The sequence below is a fragment of the Astyanax mexicanus genome, chromosome 15 (assembly GCF_023375975.1).
Source record: "Astyanax mexicanus isolate ESR-SI-001 chromosome 15, AstMex3_surface, whole genome shotgun sequence".
NCBI lineage: Eukaryota > Metazoa > Chordata > Actinopteri > Characiformes > Acestrorhamphidae > Astyanax > Astyanax mexicanus.
The window spans coordinates 3,931,884-3,958,123 of record NC_064422.1 but is presented as its reverse complement, the minus strand read 5'-3'; the positions used below and the strand labels follow the sequence as shown (position 1 = coordinate 3,958,123).

The 26,240-nt window shown below is 36.8% G+C and overlaps 2 protein-coding genes across 2 annotated transcripts; both read right to left on the bottom strand.

Moving 5' to 3' along the window:
* Positions 1–1,625: 1,625 nt before the first annotated feature.
* Positions 1,626–11,298, bottom strand: LOC103045814 (zinc finger protein with KRAB and SCAN domains 5). Its single transcript, XM_007239311.4, has 4 exons — positions 10,927–11,298; positions 6,797–6,990; positions 5,030–5,607; positions 1,626–2,720 (listed from the first exon to the last, which is right to left on the bottom strand). The coding sequence occupies exons 1-4, from the start codon at positions 10,965–10,967 to the stop codon at positions 2,448–2,450; spliced, it is 1,086 nt and encodes a 361-aa protein (XP_007239373.2). The 5' UTR covers positions 10,968–11,298; the 3' UTR covers positions 1,626–2,447.
* A 4,823-nt stretch (positions 11,299–16,121) lies between these two features.
* On the bottom strand, positions 16,122–23,685 carry LOC103021371 (zinc finger protein 583). Its single transcript, XM_007239316.4, has 2 exons — positions 23,446–23,685; positions 16,122–20,406 (listed from the first exon to the last, which is right to left on the bottom strand). Exons 1-2 carry the CDS (start codon positions 23,666–23,668, stop codon positions 19,661–19,663), a joined length of 969 nt encoding a protein of 322 aa, XP_007239378.2. The 5' UTR covers positions 23,669–23,685; the 3' UTR covers positions 16,122–19,660.
* Positions 23,686–26,240: the final 2,555 nt, after the last annotated feature.

Sequence of the window (26,240 nt, the reverse complement as noted above, 5' to 3'; positions counted from 1 at the left end):
GCAAAAAATGCTGAATTTTGGAATGCTGGTGGTGAACAGAGATGATTTGACAAAAGTTTGTACTCGCTATCATGTTTCACTACATCCCAAGTCCATTTCACACCAGAATTCTACTTTAACAGGATCATTAATCTTACAGTTAAGCAGAAGAACCATCTTAATTCAATCCTTATAAATACTGATTGCAAAGACAGCAAACAATTCACATTTTAACAGCCACAAATTCTAGGGTATTTCCAGATAGCTTTATGGCAGACCAAAGAAATCAATAAAACTAATTAAAAAGACTAAAAAAATATGCAATACTTCAGGACTTTAATATTTTTAAATAACAATTAAACTTTATATTATAGTAAAAATCTCATCACTTACCAATCAGCCGTTAACCCACCGACTTCTTTTCCATTTCAGCTGAACGACCAAAACAACACAATCTGACTGTCCTAACAGTAAATGAAAGCTGCATGTATGTGTCCTATATTTTATTTATATTTAATTGTAAGAGCAGGTTTCAGACCCAAAAACCCCAATTTAAACTATGGTTAAACTGTGTCTTGGGCATCAGACAGTGTTTTAGTGTATTCAAATCATTTGGTGTAAAACTTTCTGTGAGGTTCAGACATTTTACTTGTATTACATTTTCCTCCCATTTAACCAAGAGTTTACGAATATAGTACATTTTTGCTGTAAAAATAACAATCCTGGGATTAAACAAATTTTATTCAAACCAAATAAATATTAGGGTAAAAATCATGAAACATAGTCCTGCATACAGTTTTAACAAGAAACATTAATCCATTTCTGCTGTCTTGCCTGTGTGTCTGTGTGTACTAACCTGGCTGATGCCAGAATGTAATGTTATTGTTAGCATTAGCTATTTTGAAAAGACAAAAAAAATCAGCCAACATTAGTGCATCATTAAAAGGGAAAGCGAACTAAAATAAGGTAAAATCAGGCTGACTGTAGAATAACTTTAGCATGGCACAATACGCTAATATAACCTCACTGTAGAAGAGATTAGTTCAGTGAAGTTAGTCTAGTCTTGGAAAGCTACTAAAATTGTCTAAGTCACGTTTTATTTTGATTTAGGCATAATAAATTAGTTCAAGTCACACTCTTGACATAGGTCATTATCCTAATGGAGTAGAATCAAATAATCTAATCAGCTGAAGGTGTAGGAGATTTTAAACAGGTGGCCATGAAGCATCATGACCCAGCAACAGATTAGTCAACTAGCAAAATAACATTAGTTGCAGCCCTACTACCTGAGCATATGGGGGAAACACAGCAACTCAAAGACCTCTGGACTCTGGAACAGGGTGCTGCCAGTATAAACAAAACATTTGTAATCTTGGACCACTGGATTTTTAAACTGTTTATTGCTTTTCAAGCACAACAGATTCAGCTCACCAGGTTTGTTACAGGTGGGAAATCAGCTAATTGTTCTGGACCCCCTATTACCCACCACAGATCCAGACAGTAACAAGTGGGTAATCCACTGTATTTGGAAATTGACTAATCGGCTTGGGATATACTCAAAGTAAACAAGTACTTCTGTTTGAGTAAAGGCATCTACTAAAAGCATTAAAAGAAAATTTAAAATCTCTCAATAAAAAATTCTTACAAATCCTTTGTTGGATGCTTCTTTATTAGGTGAACAAAATTACACAGTAAAAATCCATTATCAGCATTTGGTGCAGTTATGTATCTGGATGTGAGCAATCTACATCTTTGAAGAGAAAAAAATCAACACATCTTAAACCCTACTTTCTTCTAAATGCTTTTCAGAACCCTGGTTAACCAAACTGTTCTGACACAAAGTTATCCAAAAATGTTAGCTGCTTGTTTAATTGTGTTTAGTGGCTGTTTATTAACTGCTTTCTACTTTAAAACAGTTTTCCTGTTCAAAAAAAATTGGGCTGTAGATTATGGGTCTCTTTTTCTGTCATCTCATCTCTACAGCAGTGCTGTAAACAGGGGTAAAACAGCTTTAAAGTACAACCAGAATTGGATCAAAGTTAATGCAGCATTAAAATATACCTAATTCTTTTAATAGTTTTGCATTAAGATAATCAAATGTACATGTCTTCTGATGTTAAAACACTTGTTTAAATACTCCCTGAGGGTTAGGGATGGGCAGTTTCTTATTTATTAATAAAGCAGTTGTGACCCATGCTCTAGTATTGATTTATGCAATACCTTCATTAACAGTATTAATAGTACATATTAACATTAAAACAAGATCATTATAAAAGTATGAATTAATTTGCTATATACACTTAATGCCCCCCACTCCCCACATAATGATGTAACAGTACTCAACAATGCAGCAGTTTTTCTTGATTGATCTGTGCATTGCTGTCTGATGTAATCTGAACTACAAAATGTAATGCAGTCAAACTCCGCGAAAATAAACTGTGATATGATTCAGGACATTTTGCCCGGCTCTACTGAGGGTCTATCCACAAACGCTGGTGATGTAAACTCTCTCCTAAGTGGATCTTCTGATGCCGCTTAAGGTTCTCCCTCCGACTGAAGTTTTTGCCACACTGCAGGCAGTAGTAAGGCTTCTCCCCGGTGTGAACTCTCTTGTGTTTCTTCAGATCTCCCGCTTGAATGAAGCAGCGGCCGCACACGGGGCAGCAGTGAGGCTTCTCCCCGGTGTGGCATCGCTCGTGGATTCGAAGGTTCCCCACCCGGCTGAATGTCTTCCCACATATCTGGTGGTGTAGAATGGCATCATAAGGATTTCAACAATATTTAAAAATCATTAAAGTAAGGTAAGGATTTTTAAATTACACCACATTATACATATATTATTAGCTAAGCTAATATTATTATTATTATTATTATATTATTATTTTCTTGTTAAACTGTTTATAGAAACATTTAAACTAGTGATGTCACACTTTAATTTAAGCTTTGAATAATGGGTACTTAAACAAATAAACAGTATTAGACCACTCTGTGTAAATTTTGTCATGTGATTAATTAGCATTTTTAAAAATGGACTCATTAAGTACATTAATGCCAAGACACTGCAAAGATGAAAATAAAAGAAAGCCACAACGAATTCACAAGTAATATTAGGTTACAGAGTTACAGGTGCATCATAAATATTTAACCACCAGGGGGCACAAGAACGGTTTGGAACAGGCAAAGAGACTGCAAGTTCAAAGTAGCTCAAATATTCATGCATTTCCACTGAATTAACTTTGATCCCCTGTTCGTGCCTAATAGTTTGTGCTCATCAGTAGACTTATCACAACTTAATTCATTAAAATGCATTTTTTTAACTATCTGTGCACATTCAAAGTTCTCAGTGTCTTGTTGTAAATGTCAGGGCCATCAGAATTCTGCCAATAAAGTGTTGAGCTATACTTTGAGCTTGTTAATGGGGTAAAAATAGCCATTTCTTTGCATGGGCAACGCTATGCTCCATTGCTTGCATTGTAACTCTATTAGGAACATCAACTAAAAGTGCTGAATTTCAAAACTCTGGCGGTGAACAGAGGTGGTCTAATCAACAAAAGTTTGCAATTGTTATGTTTCACTACACATTAACCTCTTAAGCTCCAAGCCTATTTTTACCATTTTCCGCCTGAAATTACATACTCACATTTGAAGGCTTATCACTCCAATATTAAATAACTTAGAGTCAATTTTATGAATTATTATTACTTAGAAGCCTTTACACAATTCATTTAAAGCATTTTAATTATTCAATTGAACATGTAATGGCCAAAATATGGTAAAAACCAGGAAAATTTTTGACTTTAGGTAAATACAGGACAAAACCTGAGCATATTTCAGCTCTGAACACGCGCTGCAACGCGCTCTTTCAGCTCTAATTCAGGGACCGTACATCCTACAGTAAAACAGAGCACAGTTTCGAAATCCGGAGAGCCAGACGGTTTGAATGGTGTATAACATGTCCGCACGTTAAATATGGTTATGGTTAAATATGGACGTACGGTAAACGGAAATATGAAAATTATGATTTAATATTTTCATAACCAAGGCATATTTCGCCCTAAATGTTTAATTTCTGAAAGGAGATACAGCTAAATAGGCTAGATAACAGAAAAGCAGAGATTCTAAGCTTTAAAATTGTATATTGGGTGTCTATATTGAACCTATAACTATTCATAAACACAGCCAGATATTAAATATCATATTGCGTTTATTTATTTTATTGTCGATGATTATAACTTAGAGCCAATGAAAATAAAAAATATGTAAATATAAGCTTATATAAGACCAATTGGTACTTTAGGCAGTGTGGGCGGTGTACCAAGTCCTGCTGGAAAATGAAATCCACATCTTCATAAAAGTTGTCAGTAGCAGAGGGAAGCATGAAGTGCTGTAAGATTTTGTGGGAAAACAAAACTGCACTGACTTTAGACTCGATAATAAAACACAGTGGATCAACACCAGCAGATGACATGTCTCTACAAACCATCACTGATTGGTGGAAACTTCACACTAGACCTCAAGCAGCTTGAACTGTGTCTCTCCCCACACTTCTTCAAGACTCTGCTTTTTTGATTTACAAATGAAATGTAAAATTACTGATGATCAGTGATGGTTTGGAGAGACATGTCATCTGCTGGTGTTGGTCCACTGTGTTATATTAAATCAAAGTCAGTGCAGTTTTTTCCTGAAAAATCTTACAGCACATCATGCTTCCCTCTGCTCACAACTTTTATAGAGATGTGGACTTCATTTTCCATATGGACTTGGCAAACTGCCAAAAATACCAAGCGGTCTTACATAGTACTCTAGTTTACTAAATAATACTCTAAAGCCATAATCATCAATAATAATGAAATAATAATAACAATAAAAAATATTTTAAAAAACGCTTAAAATAGATCGCTCTGTGTAATACATCTATATAATATATGAGTTTCACTTTTTTAACTGATTTACTGAAATAAAGTAACTTTTTAATTATAATCCAATTTTTTGAGATGCACCTGTACATATTACAGAACCCGTACAAATCAGTCAGTGCAGTCATTCTCACCCTGCAGCCATGCCGTTCGATACCCCGTGGCCCAAGCAGAGTCTTGGATCCTCCTGAAAGTCCACGATTTAACCCTTCTGTGGCCAACTTTGTGCTTCTTCCTGTAATCGCGCTTCTCCCAGGTGTAGGGAGAGTTGACTGGGTGAAAGGGACGATGTAGGTGCTTGTTGTACCGAGGTCCTGTCTATCTACTGGGTTGCTGTGATTCTCAGAAACCTCATCAAAAACCTGGGCTATCTGCTGCTGTGGTGAGGAGTGTTCTGTAGCAGCAGATTCAGTTTTAATGTCTTCCACTACTATGGTCTGAATGCAGTCTGCGGGTAAGGAATCAGAGGCTTGCTCATTTTCGTTTTTGTCGTGCTCCGCTTCAGTTGCGCACATGTCAGCTAAGGTTAGCGCGACTCTCAGGTCACACACTGTCTCTGCAGCAGGAGTTCTCTCTTCCATTTTAACAGCTGGATCCTCCATCCGAGCAGATGCAGACTCCTGCCTTAAACAGGAAACATCTGGGCCAGGTAAGCGCAGAGTCTGAGTGGCCAAGCTGTTGACTGACAAGGAGGCGGTGCAACGCTGGGACACTGCAAAGTTGAAAATAAAAGGAAGTGACAATGAATTTACAGGTAATATAAGGTTATAGAGTTTCAGGTGCAGCATAACTTTTTATAAGCACTAGGGGCACACTAGAATGGTTTGGAACAAGACAAAATGTGTCATTTATATTCATAAAACAATTATTGCAGGACAAATCATTTTTGACAAAATGATTGCATGACACAATGACTGTGGGAATGATTGCAAACAATAAAAGAAAAATTATATGAACTCTTTCTCTAACCTCATTCACATTTTTTTTCCATTTTCTCCCCAATTTAGCACAGCCAATTACCCAACCCACTCACCAGTGATGCTCTAAGACATGCTTCTCTAAGACATGCTTCAGACTCTAAGATGACTAAGACATGCTTCCTCTGATACATGTGAAGCCAGCCACCGCTTCTTTTCGAGCTGCTGCTGATTCAGCAATGCCGAGCAGCCAGCGCGCTCGGAGGACAGCTCAGAGGCTCGGTTCTGATACATCAGCTCACAGACGCCCTGTTCTGCGGACATCAGTGATGTGCGGAGAGAGTGCCATCTACCCACCCAGAGGGAGCAGGGCCAATTGTGCTCCCGCTGAGCGCCGGCAGCTTGATGGCAAAGCTGCATGATTCATGATGCATGGGTTCGAACCATCGACCTCCCGCTCATAGTGACAGTGCTTTAGACCGCTGAACCACTCGGCGCCCATTCACATTTTTTTTTTACATATTTTTTACATAGGATGCATTAGTAAAGAGAGTTGAGCGAGTGTGTACGGTGAGTACTGCATATACCATGTTCAGTGTGAATGTTGGCATGAAGCAGCATAGAGATGCATAAGTTAATTGCTGTGGTAATTATCTGTATAATAAATCAGGTTAAACAACACCTGACCAGCCGTTTAGCTCAAACATAAGGAGAACATTTGTTGAGTCAGGCTGAGTCCAGATCACATTCTCACTACAAACAAAACCGGTCTGGAGTTGGTTTGGGAGCAGACTGTTGTTTTGGTCCACACCAGAGTTTTCTCACATGCTAAAACTTAAATAAAATTAAATAAAATTAAGTTAAATGTTTTAACTGAACCAAATAGTGCTGGTGTTTAAAACATCCATATTCTTATAACCATCATCTGTTCTTGGAATAGCTAACTGCTGTGTAGTTAGCTATTCACTGGCTACCCAAGCTCACCTTCCCTCTCCTTCTCCAGCTGCTCCAGTGCATCCCGTAACTTCAGGCGCAGTCTCTCGTTCTCCCGCTGTGTTCGCGCAGTTTTCTCCTGATACTCTGACACCGTCTCTCTCACCACCTCCAGGACCTCATGCACCGCCACCGTTAGCAGCTTGCTAACCCGGGTGTTCAAGCGCTCAAGTTTGGACACATTTCTGTTGGTTTGGAGGAATAAAAAAGAAAATTATGTAAGATGATCCATTCTGAAGATGTTTTAAACATATAGAATATAGAAATTTTCACAATGGCGATAAGCAGGATAGAATGTGTGATGCCTATAAAAGTTTCCTTAAAGAAAGAGAGTTTTTTTGTAATATTTAATCCCAGCACCCCTTTAATGGATGAAATACAGTACTACCATTCACCAAAAAGAGCCAATCAGCTTGTTGGATTTGCCGAGAGCAAATGAGGGTCAGTGTGCTAATGGGGAAGCCACCCTCATTATGGAGAACTGCATAAGCACAGTAGCCAGAACAAGGCAATATGGAGACAAACGCTACAAACTGTTTCTGTAATGGTAATCAAAGCGAGCCAATATGTTGACTTAAAAAACAGGAAATTTAGATTTAGATTATTCATTTTTTATTCATTTAGGGTATTTAAGCATTATTATATTCTTATTCTAATACTGGAATATTTGTAATAATTAAAAACACACTTTTTTTTTAGAATGTAACTGCATCATTATGCGTTTTCATTATATCAGTGTCAAAAAAGCTCTAAAAAAGACTTAAAATAAAATAATATTTAATCGCAATTACTTTCCAATTCATCTGTTCATTAAAGGAACAATCATTAGAGTGTGAAATGGCTACAGCACTCCAATTCCCAAACAAGCTCAGTTTATGTTAGCATGATGTAACATGACTGCATTAACCAGCATAGTCCAGATCACTTTAGTTAGCTATCTCAAATACTAGCTGCCTAGATATCCCAGCTGCATGCGAACCACTAAGTATAAATGCCAGCACTACATTTTTTTAATTAATAAAAATGCATTTTCCTACTACACTGAGGGTTGTGAGAAAATAACTAGCTTTGGCTAGTGAATAGTAGCTTTGCCTGGGGTGAGAAAAAAGGCTGGGGAATGTCAGAGGGCAGGTTTTTATGCTAAAACCCACACAAATTACCGTTTTCTAGTTCCTACAGAATTAGTTCTTATAGAAAATCTAATTATTAGTCATTTTTTCACCATTCATTGCTGTAAATGTGTATATTAGAAAGTATTAGCATTAATGTGACTGTGCTTTTGGACAAAATAATTTATAAAAATATATACAAAAATAAATAAAAGTGGTGAGGGCTTTCTTATCAAAAGGAAGTATACCTCACTTGAAAGAACAGCATGCCATTTAGTTTTATTTGACACTAAGGGAGGTACAGACAATGTTTTTAATAATGTTTTTGTGTAAATTCGCATCTAGCAGTAGCAGTAATGCTAGTGCTTGTTTACTGTAGACAATAGAAGGATACTGCAGACAGATTTATAGGTTAAAAATGTTGTGGATCAGATAATGTTTAGCTGTTGTGTTTTTGATAGAATTGGAAGAACAGGAAGTGGCCAGTCCCCGCTTAAGCTGGCTCTGGTTTCAGTTCCTTACACCACATCGTCATATGACCACTACTTCTCATTTTCCTCTACAGGCAGGTCTGGTTAATCCAACACGAACACACTGCCTCTTAAACACTGACCATTTAAGGCTATTTAATGTAACTAGCAAATGTCTTTGTCTCAACACATAGTCAGGACAGAAAAGTCACGTCCACAGACTTAAGAACATAAGAACTAATAGGTAAAAAGGTTTACACTTCATTTAGAGATGCTTAATGCTGGTTTAACTGTTAACTGGTGTGGGAATCACAGGGCATCTCACAATACAATATTATCACAATACAGTGATTATGTGATACTCAATATATCACAAGACAATTCTCTACAATACTTCACAGCATCTGTGTACACAAATACCAGGAATTATAGATTTATTGGTGTCAGTTTCACAGATTTTAACAACCATTATTCTTTACCACAGGTTTACCGTGTTCATTTGATTATTGTTAGATCCAGTGTTTTAGAGTAATGTAAAGTTCCCAACACAGTGAATTCCAAAAGAAGCCAAACAGTGTAGAAACATGCCTTGTGTAAAGAAAACCATTTGTTTTTCGTCAAAACTGGCCAGACACTGAACATCACTTTTTTAACACTGTCTAAAATAACTTAAAACTAAGCTTGGCAATATGACCATATCATGAATAATTATCTTATTGTATCGAAAATGTGCTTTAATAAAAAATGTCAAGAATATATCATCAGTGCTTAAAGAACACTCCACTGTACATTTTATTAAAGAGAGTGTAATTAGTCCTGTTTAATTACATGTTGTGCAGCAAACAATTAATAAAAATCACTGTACTGTACATGACAGAGTACTTTAATAGATATTCTTTGGAGAATCTACCACTACTGATGTATTTTATCTAAAAAAAATAATAATAATTTTGAGTGTAAAAATGTTACAGTTCGTAAATATGTGATGACATGCACCAAGGGTGGTGATTTTTGTACAGCTTGTATCAATACTAAATTTAGATTGTATCAACTAAAATGTAGAAAAAATATATAGCCTAAATGTATTTGGTCTTGCTTGAAAAAGCATTTGGAGAACTACACATTTAATAAAATATTTATTAAACACTAAATATTTAACAATATATTTAAAATAACATTAGTCATTGTTTGCCACAGACCTTTCACGTATTTGTCACTTACTTGGCTAAAAGCACCTAGTTGCCAATTTTGTCCAAATGATTTTGAGTGCATCCTCACTGTGATCATTTTGAGACTGCATCAGTCAATCAAGCAGGTTAATTAAACTATGCAAATAAGCATCTCCAGAATTAACCACAATAAATGTGGTAATGTTTCGTATCAAACTTTACTTATGTTATGTTAAATATGTTTATCTTGTTCGTATTCTATTCTTATAGCTTATAGTTAATAATTTTCCTTTTTTTTAAGAATCATTGGCAGAGATGGCCAATATTTTAAACGTATACTTACTAACATTTAAACAAATTAATTTATTTAAGCTTTTTTTTATTTGTATTCATTTAAAGTTATAAAGTTATGCTGGGATGTCTAGTCAAGTAAGTTATAAATATATATCTAACATAAATATTATTTATATATATTATATATCAGCATCGTCCTTGGCAGGTATCACTGTCCAATGAAATCAAGTATCTCCATTTTTGTCGATATTTAGTTTACTACATAATTATACTCTCCCTTACACTGTGTCCACTCCTTTCCATTACAAATTAAAAAGGATTTATCTCTCTGCAATAAAGTTGCTCTTTTGGAGATACATGTTTTTATTGGACAGCAACAATATAATCATGTGTAATATCAGATAACTTCAGAGTATTCCCACATCGGTGCATCCATACTTACAGTTATGCAGTGCATTCATACTTATGCAGTGTTCTAGCAGTGCAGAAAAAGACCTTTAAAATAATATTTTTTACACACTATTATTATTATTCTTTTTTTTTTCTTTCGGAAAACACCTTTCACCGAAAAGAATTAATGTGAGTGTAGATTCAGAGCCACAACAATTTAAAACCTTTATACATAAACACTGATTTCATGTCAGAAGTTTAGCACCTACAGATGATGCCTACTAGGCAATGTTACATAAAGGTTATGTTGTTTTTCGATAAACAACATTAGGACATTAACATCTATTCAATATTATTTGGGATCAGGGTTAGTACTATTACTGTAGGTATTGTCTGTTAGTGGTGATGAGTGAAAACTGATGAAAGCTAGTTTCCATTTAGAGGTAATATTTGCTTGGACTGTATTTGATTGGTTTATTAATGAATTATTAATCTAGCTAATCAATTAAATGTGACAGCTTGTCAACAGCTTGTCAAGACAATGCTATTGGTTAAAACGACGATTTTTATGCAAATCATACAAGCAGGAAATTACTATTACTTAACAATACATATAAAACATGTATATTAATCAATGATAACTATAATATCAGCTAATTTTAATATTAAAAAGATAGAAGGAGCATTACCGACAGAATGCCTGGCTCTTCCCCAGCGTCGTCATGGACATCGTGGCCGGTTTAATCTCTATAATCCTCCTCTATAATCTGATTTATTATTCTCGATATTAAACTAAACCAGACACAGCACTGCAGCAAACAAACAAACTGGCAGGCAGAGCCGGACTGCGCAGCTGCAGAGAGAGAGACTCAGGCCGGCGGGCTGTGAGGAATATAAGGAATTAAACTGTAAACGAGTTAATAATGATATTCCCGCGCTGTTATCGGGTTAAATCTAGGCTTTTTAAAGAGGTTTAAAGCAAAGAGGAACTTCGAAAAACAGCAATTTCACTACAAATGCTTTTGTCACTGCTTAGTTCCCGTTATTTACATCCGGGCGTGTCGCCCATTTCAAATTAAAAGTCCTTCCCGGTCACTCGCAGGAGTGGAGGGATACCATAACAGAGATTATCTAATAGAATTATATTTTAGAATTTAGGGTAAAAAAAAAGGGGGGGCAATATATTATTTTTTTTGTAACAATATATGTATATCTTATTAATATTTTATTATTAACCATATTATAATGTGGCAAAATATTACATTCAAAAAGTTAAATATTTTATATTTTTTGTTTTTCATTAATTTTTTGTGGTCTGTAGTATAAATGAATGCCCTGTGAGCCGGCTTTTGTGAGAAAAATTTATTGACCCTGTTTTATTTAGGTAAAAAAAAACGACAGGATTTTGGCTCTTACTCATGGATGTACATGACATTCATATGTCTCGTCTCTGATTGGCTAACAGCACTGTAACGCTCCCTTCACAGCTGAGGGCAGTTACAAGCTGAGGTGAGCTAGGCCATGACTGCTAATTGACAGATTGACATCAGTCCGCGGCTTTTCCCTATTTACTCGTTTTTCTGTCTGTTTTCATTAATTGGCTAATGTCGACAATAAGATAGAACAGTTTTATGTGCAGCATAATGACCTACTGTATTTCAAATAGAGCAAGTACTAATTGAATTAAATTAAATTTCTAGACAAATTACACATTTAAAGACTCTAACAAACTATCATCTTATATATCTTGTATGACCGTAAAATATATTTGTAAACTATTAGGACCCTCTTTGAATAAAAAAATATTTAATCTTTTGGAAAATTAGAACTTTATTAAATTTAAATTCAGTTCAGTTTTATGTATATAGCGCTTTTTACAACAAATGTTGTCACAAAGCAGCCTTACAGAGAAAACAGGTCTACACCTCTTATAAGCAGCACCACAGAGATACCAATAATTGTGGTTGACAACAGTGGAGGAAAAACTCCCTTACATGAAGAGGAAGAAACCTTAGGAGAAACCAAGACTCAGTCAGAGGAAGCCATCCCCCTCTGGTCGACCCAGACAGTACAAACAAATAACAAAAAAACAACAGTACAGAGAGATAATGTGAGCTAGAGCTAACATGTTCAGATGATTGTATAAGTATTTGTTATGAATTGTTGTGGCACTTCTTCTTTTATTTTGTTGCTCTTCTCTTTTTGTTTCTGCTATTTAAGGTGACTGTTTATTAGCTTCAAATAAAAAACACTTGAAAAAAAGTGTTTAGTATTTTCCAGAGCTCCTTGATAAGTCCAAAATAAATTCATCATATGTAGAAACTGAGCAAAATCATAGTTTATACATTTTGATAATTTATTTCAACCTTATTCTGTGTGATAGCAAGAGACCATATCATTTTACAGATTTCCATGGAGCTGTGTCTACTGTTGACAACTAAATTAAACACATTTAACAAAACGCCCATACATCTACAGTGCATCACAAAAGTAAGTACACCCCTAACAATTCTGCAGATATTTAAGTATATCTTTTTTATGGGACAACACTGACAAAATGACACTTTGACACAATGAAAAGTATTCTGTGTGCAGCTTATATGACAGTGTAAATTTATTCTTCCCTCAAAAAAACTTAATATACAGCCATTAATGTCCAAACCACCGGCAACAAAAAGGAGAACACCCCTAAGAGACTACACTCCTAAATGTCCAAATTGTGCACTGCTTGTCTTTTTCCATCCAAAATGTCATGTGACTTGTTAGTGTTACCAGGTCTCAGGTGTGCATAGGGAGCAGGTGTGTTTAATTGTGTAGTACAGCTCTCAGACTCTCTCATACTGGTTACTGAAAGTTCCAACATGGCACCTCATGGCAAAGAACACTGTGAGGATCTTAAAAGACAAATAGTTGCACTACATGAAGATGGCCAAGGCTACAAGAAGATTGCCAACACCCTGAAATTGAGCTGCAGCACAGTGGCCAAGCTCATCCAGCATTTTAAAGGAGCAGGGTCCACTCAGACCTTCCCCTCCCTCCGGAAACTGGGTCGCAGAGATGTTCCAGCATGATAATGACCCCAAACACACCTCTAAGACGACCACTGCTTTATTGAAGAGGCTGAGGGTAAAGGTGAAGGACTGGCCAAGCATGTCTCCAGACCTAAACCCAATAGAACATCTTTAGGGCGTCCTCAAGCGAAAGGTGGAGGAGTCTTGAATATCCGCCAGCTCTGTGATGTAGTCATGGAGGAGTGGAAAAGCATTCCAGTGGCAATCTGTGAAGCTCTGGTAAACTCTATGCCCAGGAGAGTTAAGATGAGTTTTGGAAAATAATGGTGGTTTAGACATAAATTACTGTATATTGGGTTATTTTGAGGGAAGAATAAATTTACACTGTTATACAAGCTGCACACAGACTACTTTTCTTTGTGTCAAAGTGTCTTTTCTGTTAGTGTCCCATTAAAAAACAATTACCTTAATATCTGCAGAAACGTGAGGGGTGTACTCACATTTTATAGAAGATAAACCAACACCAGAACATCTTGACCCAGAGAAAAGGGTTCTCGGTTCTGAAGCTCCGGTAAAACAGGTGTACTGTGAGTTTACCTCCTCATGAAAGGTTTAAAGGTAAGGCCTTTTTGCACAGACTCTCAGCACCGACCCGTCCACTTTACCAGAGTTTCAAAACCCACTTTCCCTCACAGAATAAAAAGTGCAGATGTGGGCGTTTGGGTGGATATGTTAAATTTAGCTCCTTCAACCACACACAGCTCCATGTCTCTGGAACGCAGTGGATTTAAGTTTGCTAGCCAGCGTTAGGAGCTAGTTCTGCACAGCGGTGTGTGTGAAAGCTGGGTAGGTATGCTGTAAATAAGGTTTAATAGCCTGTTGGAATGTTGGTTTAGCATATCTAGTGTTAGCCATGCTATGATCAGTGTCCACAGCAGTAGCTACTTCAGACTGCATTTACTTTAAATATGAAAAAAAAAAAACATTTAATATGAACTGACCAGATACTCTAACACAAATACAGAAGAAACACACTCTTGAAAGTAGGCGTGGCTGAATAAGGTGTATATTTCCTTAAAACAGAATCATACCAATAGTTTCCACACAGCAGATATAATTTTTAAAGTTTATAAACTCCAATTATAAACCTTTTAATAATTGTAACTCTAGCATTAGCACACCGTAGCAATAATGCTTGTGCTAGCATTATGCTTACTGCTTTTTTTTTGGTGCATTTTTTTTGTATAAGGATTAGACTATACAGTTATGTTTTATTATTTTGATTTAATACTTTATTCCACTTTCCCAAGTTAAAGAAATACGCTTACCAAGTAGTATTATAATATTATATCATATTATAGTTATCTACTATTTAATTTGAGTTCTTAGCCGTTAAGCTCCTATTCACTTTGGACTCACTCGTGGCTAAAAAAAAACCAAACAAAAAAACCCTACTTGCCAGGGATATTACTTTCATTTTAGAAATTAGAATAAACGTATTTGCTTAAACAGCAAATAAAACTTACCTGTATATTCCATTGTTACATAGTAAACGGATTTAAAGCATAAAGACTGTAGCATTATTGTGAGCTACCTGGTAAGCTGATACTGGAAATACAGATCTGAAAAAAAAGACAACACTTAGTTTCTTTGATTTTACCAAATTGAAAACCTCTGGAATATTATCAAGAGGAAGATGGATGATCACATCAAACCAAGCTGTGTAAGACTGGTGGAGGAGAACATGCAAAGATGCATAAAAACTGTAATTATACACCAGGGTTATTTAACCAACTACTGATTTCTGAAATCTTTATGAATATGAACTTGTTTTTTTTTTTTGCATTATTTGAGGTCTGAAAGCTCTGCATCTTTTTTCTTATTTCAGCCATTTCTCGTTTTCTGCAAATAAATGCTCTGACAATAAATGACTATATTTTTATTTTGGAATTTGGGAGAAATATTGGAACAATGTTCATTTTAATTGAACATATACCTATAAATAGCAAAATCAGAGAAAATAATTCAGAAACTGAAGTGGTCTCTTATTTTTTATCCCAGAGCTGTACATCTAGAGCAAGTTTTAAGTTATAAAAGGTTTAAAACTAGTGTTTAAAAGTTTCAAATGCTTTATGTATGCAGTGCAGAAACATTTGGTATTGTTCTTTGTTGAGAAAATTAGAACATTTTCAGCATGAAAAATTGATATAAAAAAAAGTATTAATCACAACATTTATTGATTTGCTGGTTAAAATATCCCATAATAAGCAGAGCTTTTCAGCTGGAGTTGAACAATTTGATCCTGAAGGAGTATAAACTCTGGTAAGGGTATTTAACTATTTTTTTATTGGTGTATAGGAACGGGCAGCAGCCTCTGCCAATTTATTACAACACAACTGCTGCAGTTTAAAGTATGTCCAGTAGAGGGACATATTTCCTCCCACATGTCATTTTTTTGGTATCTTGGATGCCTGGCATAAAATTCTAATGCATGTTTTTACTTAAATGTAAATCTTGCAGCTGTTGTTTACATTGTGACACTATGAATGGCAGTAGAAGCCTTGTAATTAAATATTTTACATCAACTCCCACTGTAATGTTATAGTTTTCTCGTTACTCTTGCATTTTTTTTGTTTGTCGTTCCATGTTGCACCATGGTTCCGCAGGAACATAATTTCGCTGCACTGCACCTGTACTCAGATGTAATAACAATAAAAGCCTTTTGACTTGACCTGACTTGACTTAAATGTAACATATTGGAAATAAAAGGGGTTTTTTTCTGTGCCAGCGACAATACCTTAACAATTACAATCTGTAACACTTTATTTTTAAGGAATGCAAATTAGTGAAAACAGTAAAAATGAACCCCACAGTCCTCACTATATTATTTTAATGAATTATTGAAACATATACTGTATAGATATCAATGCATTCTCAAATCATGCAGAATGTACTTTGTTTAATTTAAGCCATATTTCTCCATATTTTTTTAGTTGAGCCTAATAATCCACCACGCACTAGAACTCCCCTTATCACACACAATGCTTCCAGCACTAAGAGGATGAGGACCAGCAAACACCCTCTTAAAACAAGTGCAGTCAGATCCTAACTCTTTTCCAACTGCATCCAGTACAGCATCACTAGGCAGCCAATGTGGAGTAAAGTGCTACCTCCCCAGCTTCAACGTATCAGCTAGAAGATTCCTGTGCTGGGCAGAATCACAATGGGTGTGATCAAGGCATAGACCTATCCACCCAAAGAGAGCATGACCAACTGTACTCTCTCAGACTCCAGCTGCTGATGCAAAAGCAGTATGACCTGGAATTCGAGTCTGCAAGTCAGCATCTCAGGCTACACTCACAAAGCAGATAAAAGTGGCCTAAATCCGTTATTTATTTTGGGCTGTTCACACAATGTTTTAAATGTGAACTATTTCTGTGACGTGTCTAAACAGTTTACACTGTGTAACTGATATGCTTTAAGGAGCACTGGTTCATGTTTCGCTTTAAACCTTGTCAGAATTTTAGGAGCTTTAAATGAGATCAGGTTGCAGCTCAGTGTCGTTAAAAAGTGTGTCATGTTTAGACACATTGAAGTTTTTTTTTTAATTTTCCATTAGAAACACAGTCCTGCTGCGACACAAGCCTAAAACAGAGACATATCAGTCCAAATATATCAAACCTTTTAACACTGAAGGCTTTACTCACTGCTGCTGTCCATTTATCAGCCTACTTACGACTATTTTACTGTCTATTCTAGGGGTGTGAATCACAGGGCGTCTCCAAAAAAATTGTTTTACTCATTTTCTCTGTGAGACATTTCTCTGCAATACTTAATGACATCTGTGTTACTGTGATTCATTTCATTAGCGCCACCACGTGGAGTAACGAAGCAGTAACTTTAGTAATTCTAATTGGAGAGTGAGTCTCAGGTAGTGTTTCTTTTATATTATTATTAATTTGTTTATTGGGTTTTAGAGGGATATGCAGCAAGTATCTAGAATGACTATATTTATATCAATTAACTAGACAACAACAAAAAGGACAACTGCCACATCTACAGTACCAGTTAAAAGTTTGGACACACCTTCTCATTCAATATTTGTATTTTTTCATAGATTTTTCCTACATTCTAAATAATTATTCTAAATAAAGTGGTCCAGACTATAAAGGAACACATAAGGAATCAGGTAGTATCTTAAAAGTGTTAAACAAGCCAAAATACTGTGTGAAGTATTTAGGTGCTCTTATCTGGGAAGCTTGTGGTTTCTGAGGCTGGTAACACTGATAAACTTATCCTGTGCAACAAAGGAAACTCTTGTTCTTCCTTTCCTGGGGCGGTCCTGATAAGAGCGAGTTTCATCATAATGTTTTTGATGCTCTTTAAGACTGCAAGGATGCTTTCAAAATTCTTTTTTGGATTGGAATATGATTTAGAATATTACTCAAATAGGGCTATACACTGTAGACCAACTCTACAGTTGCATTTAACATTATTCAACCCCCACTGCAGTAAAGTGTTTTAGCAAGTGTAGTATTCTTGTGCTTGCATATTGCAACTGCCTTCTTCAAGTCCCACTAGAGATTTTCTATGGGCGACTGCAATGGCCACTCCAGAATCTTCCAGCCCTTCTTCTGCAACCAAGCCATGGTAGAATTGGAGGTATAATTGGGATCGTTGTCCTATTGGAAGGTCCAACATCTCCCAAGCTTCCGCTTTGTCACTGACTGCATGACATTTCCACCTAAGATCTCCTGTTACTGAATTCATGGTACCGTCCACACAGTGGAGATTCCCTGTACCTGAAGAAGCGAAACAGCTATAGAGCACAACTGACCCACCGCCATACTTCACAGTAGGTATTCTTTTCTGTACAAACCTCGATCTACCTCCTCCTGGCAGAGAACAGTATCCCAAAACCTTTGTGGTTTGTCCAAGTGTTTTTTGGCCTTCTTATGCTTTGGAGTCAGGAGGGGGTGCGTCTGGGAGTTCTGGCAAGGAGGCCTTCATCTCGCAGTGTGCACCATATTGTCTGGGCCAGAACCTGGGCACCTCCCTCTGACAAGTCCTGTAACAGTTCCTCAGCAGTCAGCCGAAGAAGAGCAGACAGCGTTCTCTTTCTGCCACGCCCAAGTAGTGTTTCTACTGTGCCTTTAGCTTTAAACTTTTGAATTATACTTCCAATTGTGTCTCTTGAGAGACACAATTTGAATGGTATTCTTTAAGAGGCTGTATAATTATCAATTAGGAAATCACAATTTGTTGGTATATTAGAAAAATATCGTTGTAATTTAAGTTGCATTTTTCTATTATACAAGTCCTTAATTGATCTGATTGTGAAAAAGATAAAAAATAAATATTAAACTTTCTAAAACACTTTACTGCAGTGGGGGTTGAATAATTTTGAACTCAACTCTATCTCTTCACAACACCACTGATGCTTTCAAACACATTAGGAGCGCTAGATATTCAAGTAATTAACTCTTGACAAGTTCAGCACAGCTGTTAACTAAAAGCCTTTTCAGGTGACTCTACCTCATAAAGCTAAAGAATAAATAATACAAAAATAAACAAATAGTATGTATTATATATATACATATCAGCTTAAATTAGAATAACATTTCTTCTGGATAAGAGAGAAGTCTGGACTCAGAATTCCAGAATTCATGTATAATCCAATGGGATTTACATACATTGATTTCTATTAGCCTACTAGCAATTAGCTCCAAACAATGCACTAAGAACATCTGGCTCTATCGCTTCTCCAATAACCTCAGACAGGGTTTCAGAAATTTCTGAGCAGTAGTTGTGAAAGGTGGGTCAAAGCATATGAATTAGATTAACTGGGGTCTGCTAACACCAATCGCAGACTGCTGATAAACCTTCATATAGATCTTAGACACAAGAGCCTTGATATAATAGGTAAGGTGTACCAGTTTGAATTGGATAAGGCAGTGTCTTGGACATTTTAGAATCTATATCCAGTAGGGCTGCATGATATTGCAAAAATTTTACACTGCAAGTGTTCTTTTTTTGACTATATTTATCGCGATATTAAACAATGCAGGGCCCATGACGTGATCAGCCCCTTCCCCACCCGCGCTATGTCGCTAGAGTCAAACTGCCACACATTGGATGTTAAAACCACATATTGCTGTGCCTTAAATCAGAATAAAATATCAGATTCAGTGTGTTTTTCACACTGACACACAAACCACACACCTGCGTCACATATTGACGTAAAAGACTGGATATGGGCAACTTTTACCTGCTGTGTGAACATAGCCCTAGTGTATGGCCACTTGGATCATAGATAATTGTTTTTGCATTGTTGCAACTTTACATACTGAAGATGAAGACAAAAACAGAGCAAGCAAGACATTCCTTCCATTAGACTTCCAATAGAGGTTCTTCAGAGTTCCATTTCTGTCCTTCCTACAATCATCTGTCGGTCTGTGTGGATCATCTGATGCTTCTTCAAGTGGCTGGACTGACAGAACGTCTTGCTGCACTGCAGGCAGCGATAAGGTCTTTCTCCTGTGTGAACCCGTTTGTGTTTCTGGAGGTTCCCGCTGTGGCTGAAGCGCCGGCCGCAGTGGAGGCAGGTGTACGGTTTCTCTCCGGTGTGGCAGCGCTGGTGGCTGCGGAGGTTCCCAATGCGACTGAAGGTCTTTCCACACACGAGGCAGCTGTGCCGCTCCTCCTGGTCCTGCTGGCACGCCCGCTGTCTCCAGCCAGAGTCCAGTGGCAGGCCTGGATCTTCTTCATAAGGAAACGGTTCCACAAAAGCGCTGAGAGCCTCGGTGCTAATGCACTGAGCCATTGCTGGGAAGTCCATCTCGGTGGGCGGGAGATCTGGAGGAACCTCGCTCTGAGAAGCGTGGAAATTTGAGTCCATGGATCCAGAGCCCATACTGCAGAAGCTGTTGTGAAGCATGGGTTGCTCAGCAGCAGCAGGATAGTCTATCTGTTCCATTTCAGTTTTTATTTCGGTGGGACACAAACCCTGCCTGCAGTCGGCTGAAGGTTCCTCCTTGAGGGGTAGCTTATCCTTCACTACTGGAACCTTTGCATCCGCCTGCTGACTATGCTGACACCTCGATGTGGACGGTTCCTCATGGCCAGTAGAGGTTGTGGGCATGGAAGTGATCAGCTGAACTGAAAGATCATTGAAGAGAAAACAGAAATAACAAGAGTTAGACCCTAAAAAAGATACATATCTACAGTGTATGACTGCAAATTCAGGGAATTTGAAAGAAGCTTACCCTTAAAATCTGTAAAAACACAGTTATACACTCAGTACCTTCAAGTAGTTCTCTGAACGCCACCATCAGGAAATTAAGTAACGTTAAGTTACGAGCACAAAAAAATAAGTGAGAAAGATTGCAAAATGAATTCAGTGGAGATGAATGAATATTATAATAATGAGATTTAATTTCCACAGAATTAATCCTGCAATTTGTACCGTTATCCTGCCTATTCGTTTATGCTCATTAGTCTTTTCGTGACTCGTGATTTCAAGATGGTGCTGCCCGGAAAACTACCCCATGATACTGTGTGTATAAACAAAGTCCATTTCAAAACAGATTTCTTCTCAAATTACTGACTTTCTGCTGATTTTTTTTTCTTATATGTTTTAATAACACAATATAGATTTTCTCTAATATCATATTTTCCCCCTAACATATTTGTAACAGTATCAAACCTCATATTAACAATAAGAACAAGAATTTGCAAAATTAAATAGTCGTCAGTTTGTAAAATGACTACCAATATTGTATAAAGGTAAATGTATTAAGGAAACAGGGGTGAGTGGTTTTTCATCATAAAAAAATACTTTGTAGAATTTCAGATTACACATTAATACAGTAAAAAGAAACAAGAATTTGCATTTTTAAAAAGTAGTTTTGACTAAAGATTTTAGAGCTAGTCTCTAGACTGGGTTATCCTGGTCTTGCTGGTCAGTTAGCTTAGACTTGCAGGTCATGTCAGTTGACCAGCATGGTCAGGCTGATCTTGATCGAAGACCAGCAAAACCATCACACTCCAATAAAAACATTCTCTATGTCTTAACCAGCTTGAGTTTACCATGCTTTTTTTCTGTAGGATTTGCATGATAGATACATGTTTAATATTTTACACTATATACTATTGCATCTCCATTTTTGCAGAATTAATTTTTTTAACATAACTTAAAACTTATAACTTAAAAGTTCTTTTCTGACATTGTGCCAGAACTAGATTAAAAATACACCTTATTCTGTGTGATGAAAAGGAGAAGGCGATGTTTGTTTACTTTGTGTCGGAATTTGAGGTGCAGCAGTGGACTATTAATATAAATTACCCACAGTGATAATAAATGTACAGAATATGTTAAGATTGCAGTTTTGAGGAGCTCAGTTTAAATTCTATCTACCATCTTCCACAGAGGAGAAGCTGCGTCTGTGGTTGAAGGAACCCCCCAAATGCCATACATCTGCTCTTACTATTTAGTGGAGGAGAATCCAACACCAGAACATCCTGACCAACAGAAACAGATCGGTTATGAAGCTTCTAAACTAGAGTCTGCTCAACAACCTCACAGCTCCGGCTTCAGAACAGAGTTTGCCTCCACAGTTTGGTAAGAGTAGACATTTGGGTGAATGATTGAATGCAACCCCTTAACCACAGATGCAGCTCCTTTTCTTTGGACGACGTTGGATATGTTAGCCAACTAGTTAACCCTGCTATATCTGTTTTGTGTCCCCACATATGTTCCCAAATAGCTGTAAACACTGTTTAATATCTTTAACTGCGGGGTTTCCATATCTATTATTGTTAATGATTATGGCTTACAGCCAAAATCAATGTCTCAGAAAAATATTATAAAGCACCAATTTTGGCACTGTAGACTGACTTTGGACTTGATATAACAAAGTAGATCAACACCAGCAGATCACATGGCTCTTCAAACCATCATTGACCATCAGTAAAAAATTTTGGAAAATCAAGGGAAGTTTCCACAATCAGTGATGGTTTGGAGAGACATGTCTTCTGCTGGTGTTGATCCACTGTGTTTTATATATTATCAAGTCTAAAGTCAGTGCAGTGTTTTCCCAGAAAATCTTACAGCTCTTCATGCTTCCCTCTGCTCACAACTTTTATAGAGATGCAGATTTCATTTTTTATCAGGACTTGGCACACTGTCCACACTGTCAAAAGTACCAATTGATCTTATATAATATTCACATTTTCTGAGACACTGATTTGTGGGTTTTCATTGGCTGTAAGTCATAATCAACAACAATTAAAGAAGTACATTTTCCATTTACACCACCTCTCTAAGTCAGGTTATCCGCTCACATGGCCTCTCCTAGCACTGATTTGATAATGACACCCATCTCTATCTGTCTTTCCCACCTGATGACCCATCGATTAGGGGTGTGCCATATCTTATCGTACGCAATAATATCGCCAACATTTTCTAATGTAGTAAACGGTATTTAACTACTTTTTTGCTGTTTTTAGTAAAATAAAAATTCACACTGTTCTCATTTCCTATTATATATCTACTAGAGATATTTGAGGTGCATTATTAATATCATGACACTCTGGATCTTTGACTTCTGTTACAAATCTAAGGAAATTCTTCTGCATGGATATTACAAAGCCTCTCAGACATATCCACATGGATGAAGGAACACCACCTCCAACTAAACATATTTAAGACTGAACTTCTGGTTATGCTAGCAAACCAATCCATTCAACACAACTTTACCATAACCATTGACTCACTCTCATTGACAAAGATTGCTAGGAACCTGGGTGTTATGACCGATGACCAACTATCCTTTACACACTATGTTGCCTCAGTTGCTTGACTTCTAACCTCATTTTCTTCTTCCCCTCCTCTCCTCCTCTATTTCCCTTTGGCCTCTTTTAGGCTCTGCCTAACAATGTTTTTTTCTGAATTGAACTTCTATGTGCTCTATTGCTAATGTACATCATTTAATGTACTGTATAAGATTAAAATAGCTCAGGTTGTGTGTAATACATCTATAATATATGAGTTTCACACTTTGAACTGAATTACTGAAATAAAGTAATCTGTGTGTGTTGTGCATATCTCAGCTATATCGTGATATCGATGCTACACTGATGTATCGTGAGACCCGGGCTCTGACGCGTCAGTGCGGGCCGTGCTGAAGCTCCGCCCACCCGAGTTGTCTTGGCGCAGCTGGCCCTGCAGCTCGCGCACTCTCCGCCGCAGAGCCTCGTTCTCGCGCTCCGTGCGGCTCCGCTGCTCCTCGTACTCGGTCACCGTCTCCCGCACCGCCTCCAGCACCTCGTGCACCGCGGCGCTCAGCAGCGCGTTCACCCGCGCGCGCAGCTCCGAGCCCCACATCGCGCGCTCCCCGGTGGCTTGCTCTCCGCGTGACATCACACTGCCTGCTACTGCGCGTCACCGCACGAGGGCAGCGAGCGCGCGCCAGCCAAGCCTAATATTATATATTTTAAATTAAAGCGCGAGGGGTCATATTAATAAATACAACAGTGATTAAAACTGAAACAACAAAATAATAATAACGATTAACGAAATAATAATGTAAAAATAAAGTAAACCAATGTTGTCGATATGATTCACTTCCGGTTCATAAGCTTCTTCAATTTCACAATAAGAGTCATTAAAACAACTGCAGATCTATGTTGCTGCAGTCAAATTAAAATACTACATTTAAAAATGTCAACTTATATTAAATTAGGACAAATTTAGTCAGTATCTACACAAATATGTACAGCAGCTTAATAAATGAAAATGTTTTTGAAATACAAAAAAGTTTTAGGAAGTATAGGAAATATACTATTAAGTTACATGTATGCAAGTGAGCAAATATTTTACAGTATGTTAATGATAAAAATACGTATTTATAGAAAATAAGTAATTATAGATACTAAGATAAGTAATCATAACTGAAAGATATTTGTTAATACACTCAAGGTAAAATAAACAGTTACTCTTCAGTAGTAACAAGTAAAATATAGATGACACCTATTTCTTACATATTTCATACTTCATTACTTGACACCTTTTCTTGAAGACAGTATATTCCTGCTGAGGTTTTCGCAAAACTCTCCCAAATGTTTGCCAAAACTCCTTCAAAACATGAAACCTTAAAAAACAACTGCATATTGTTGCATGCTTAAGTAAACCTAAAATAAAACTATTTATTTTCATTTTTTAAAAAGTGTTTTAGTAATGATTTAATTTACATCAGATTAAAGGGGCTTCTAACATTTTTAAAATGTCATGCAATTTATATTAATTTATTTATTGGTGATGTATAAAATAGTTGGACAGTTTTTTAACATTACTATGAACTACATATTATTTTGAGCATATTTCCCCTTTAAGAAAGTTCTTGCCTTTTTACTATCTACTGAGAGGCATATTTAGACAGAAATGTTCAGAACAGAATGACCTGCACTACATACCTTTAACATCCATCTGAATTAGGTAATTATACAGTTGGAAAAAGGCTATTTGTAAATTCTAGCATTTTCATTAATGACAGAACCGGGTTTGCGGATACTGATGGAACCTTCTGCAGAGTTAGTCACTACAGACCTCCAAACTAATGTAGCCTTCAGATTAGCTCAAGCTCTTAGCTTGGGTGCTAGGAGAATGGTATGGACTGCATTGTGCCATTTGTAAAGTTTGGTGGAGGGGGGATAATGATGTTGGGTTTGTTTTTCAGGAGTTGGCCTTGGCCTGTTAGTTCCAGTGAAAGGAATTAAGAGGCAGAGACCAACTAAACACACTCTAATAAACACTCCTTTAATAAATAAGCCTTCCCAAGCCGTCATAGCTGTAAAGGCTGGGCTGACATCATAATAAACCCTATGTTCATATATCTTTTTCAAAGACAATACGGCACACATTTAAAGCAAAAAACGATTTATTTTCAACAAAAGGATTTGAAATAAAAGGAGACCGAACAAATCCACACTGAAAAACATTCATGCATCATTCCAGGCACAGTGACAAACAACCAGTGTACAGAATCATATTGTTCACATCATTTGAGAGAGACCGGAACAGCATATAAACATACAAACAAGCATTTGTTGTTATTCAAATTACGAAACATGCATTGATTATTAACAGCATGCTTCTTTCACAAAAGTAAATGGTTTAAAGAATAAACAAATAATCAGAAAAGAAACAACTGTTCAAACAGTCCATAAAATAAAATAAAAGTAAAAGTGTACAAAGTTTATATATGTATAAACACATAAACACACACCTATCAGCCATAGCAATAAAACCACTGACAGGTGAAGTGAGCCCCACAGATCATCTGATTCCAATGCCACATATCAAACTGCCAGATTTTACCCTAGATGACTGAGTCAGAACATCTCCTATTCCTTAAATGCAATAATCACTACATAAAAAAGTGCCCAAGAAAGGACAACCAATGGACTGATCGCAGGGTCATGGGCACCCAAGGCTCAATGATGCTCATGAAGGCTCATCCCACGTCACAACCTGCAGGAACTCTTGGCATCTTGGAACCAGAGACCACAGAACACCTTCAGAGGTACTGTGTAATCCATATTACTGGTTAACATACATATGGACTGGTTTAGTGGCGGTAGGAGGACAAAGACATAATTAGGCAGGTGGTTTTAATGTTCTGGCTGATCAGTGTATATCTGATATGGGTTATATTCTTTATAGAATAAATAAAACACAGCAGAACTGTTAGTCAGGTTAAATAAAAGATGCACTCTGCGATTTTAGAGTCACCACCCTTTGTGCTGTCATACCAAAACCTTGAAACAGACCAGCATATACTGTTTAAACATTTTATAATGAATGGACCAATAAAAATGAAACAAAATAAAATATGTAAATGTGACACTGAAGTTAAAGAGACGTTCTGGACAAAATGAAAAATTACTGTCGCTACATGTGCTGTAAACATGCCTACTCAACTCCACAATCCTCC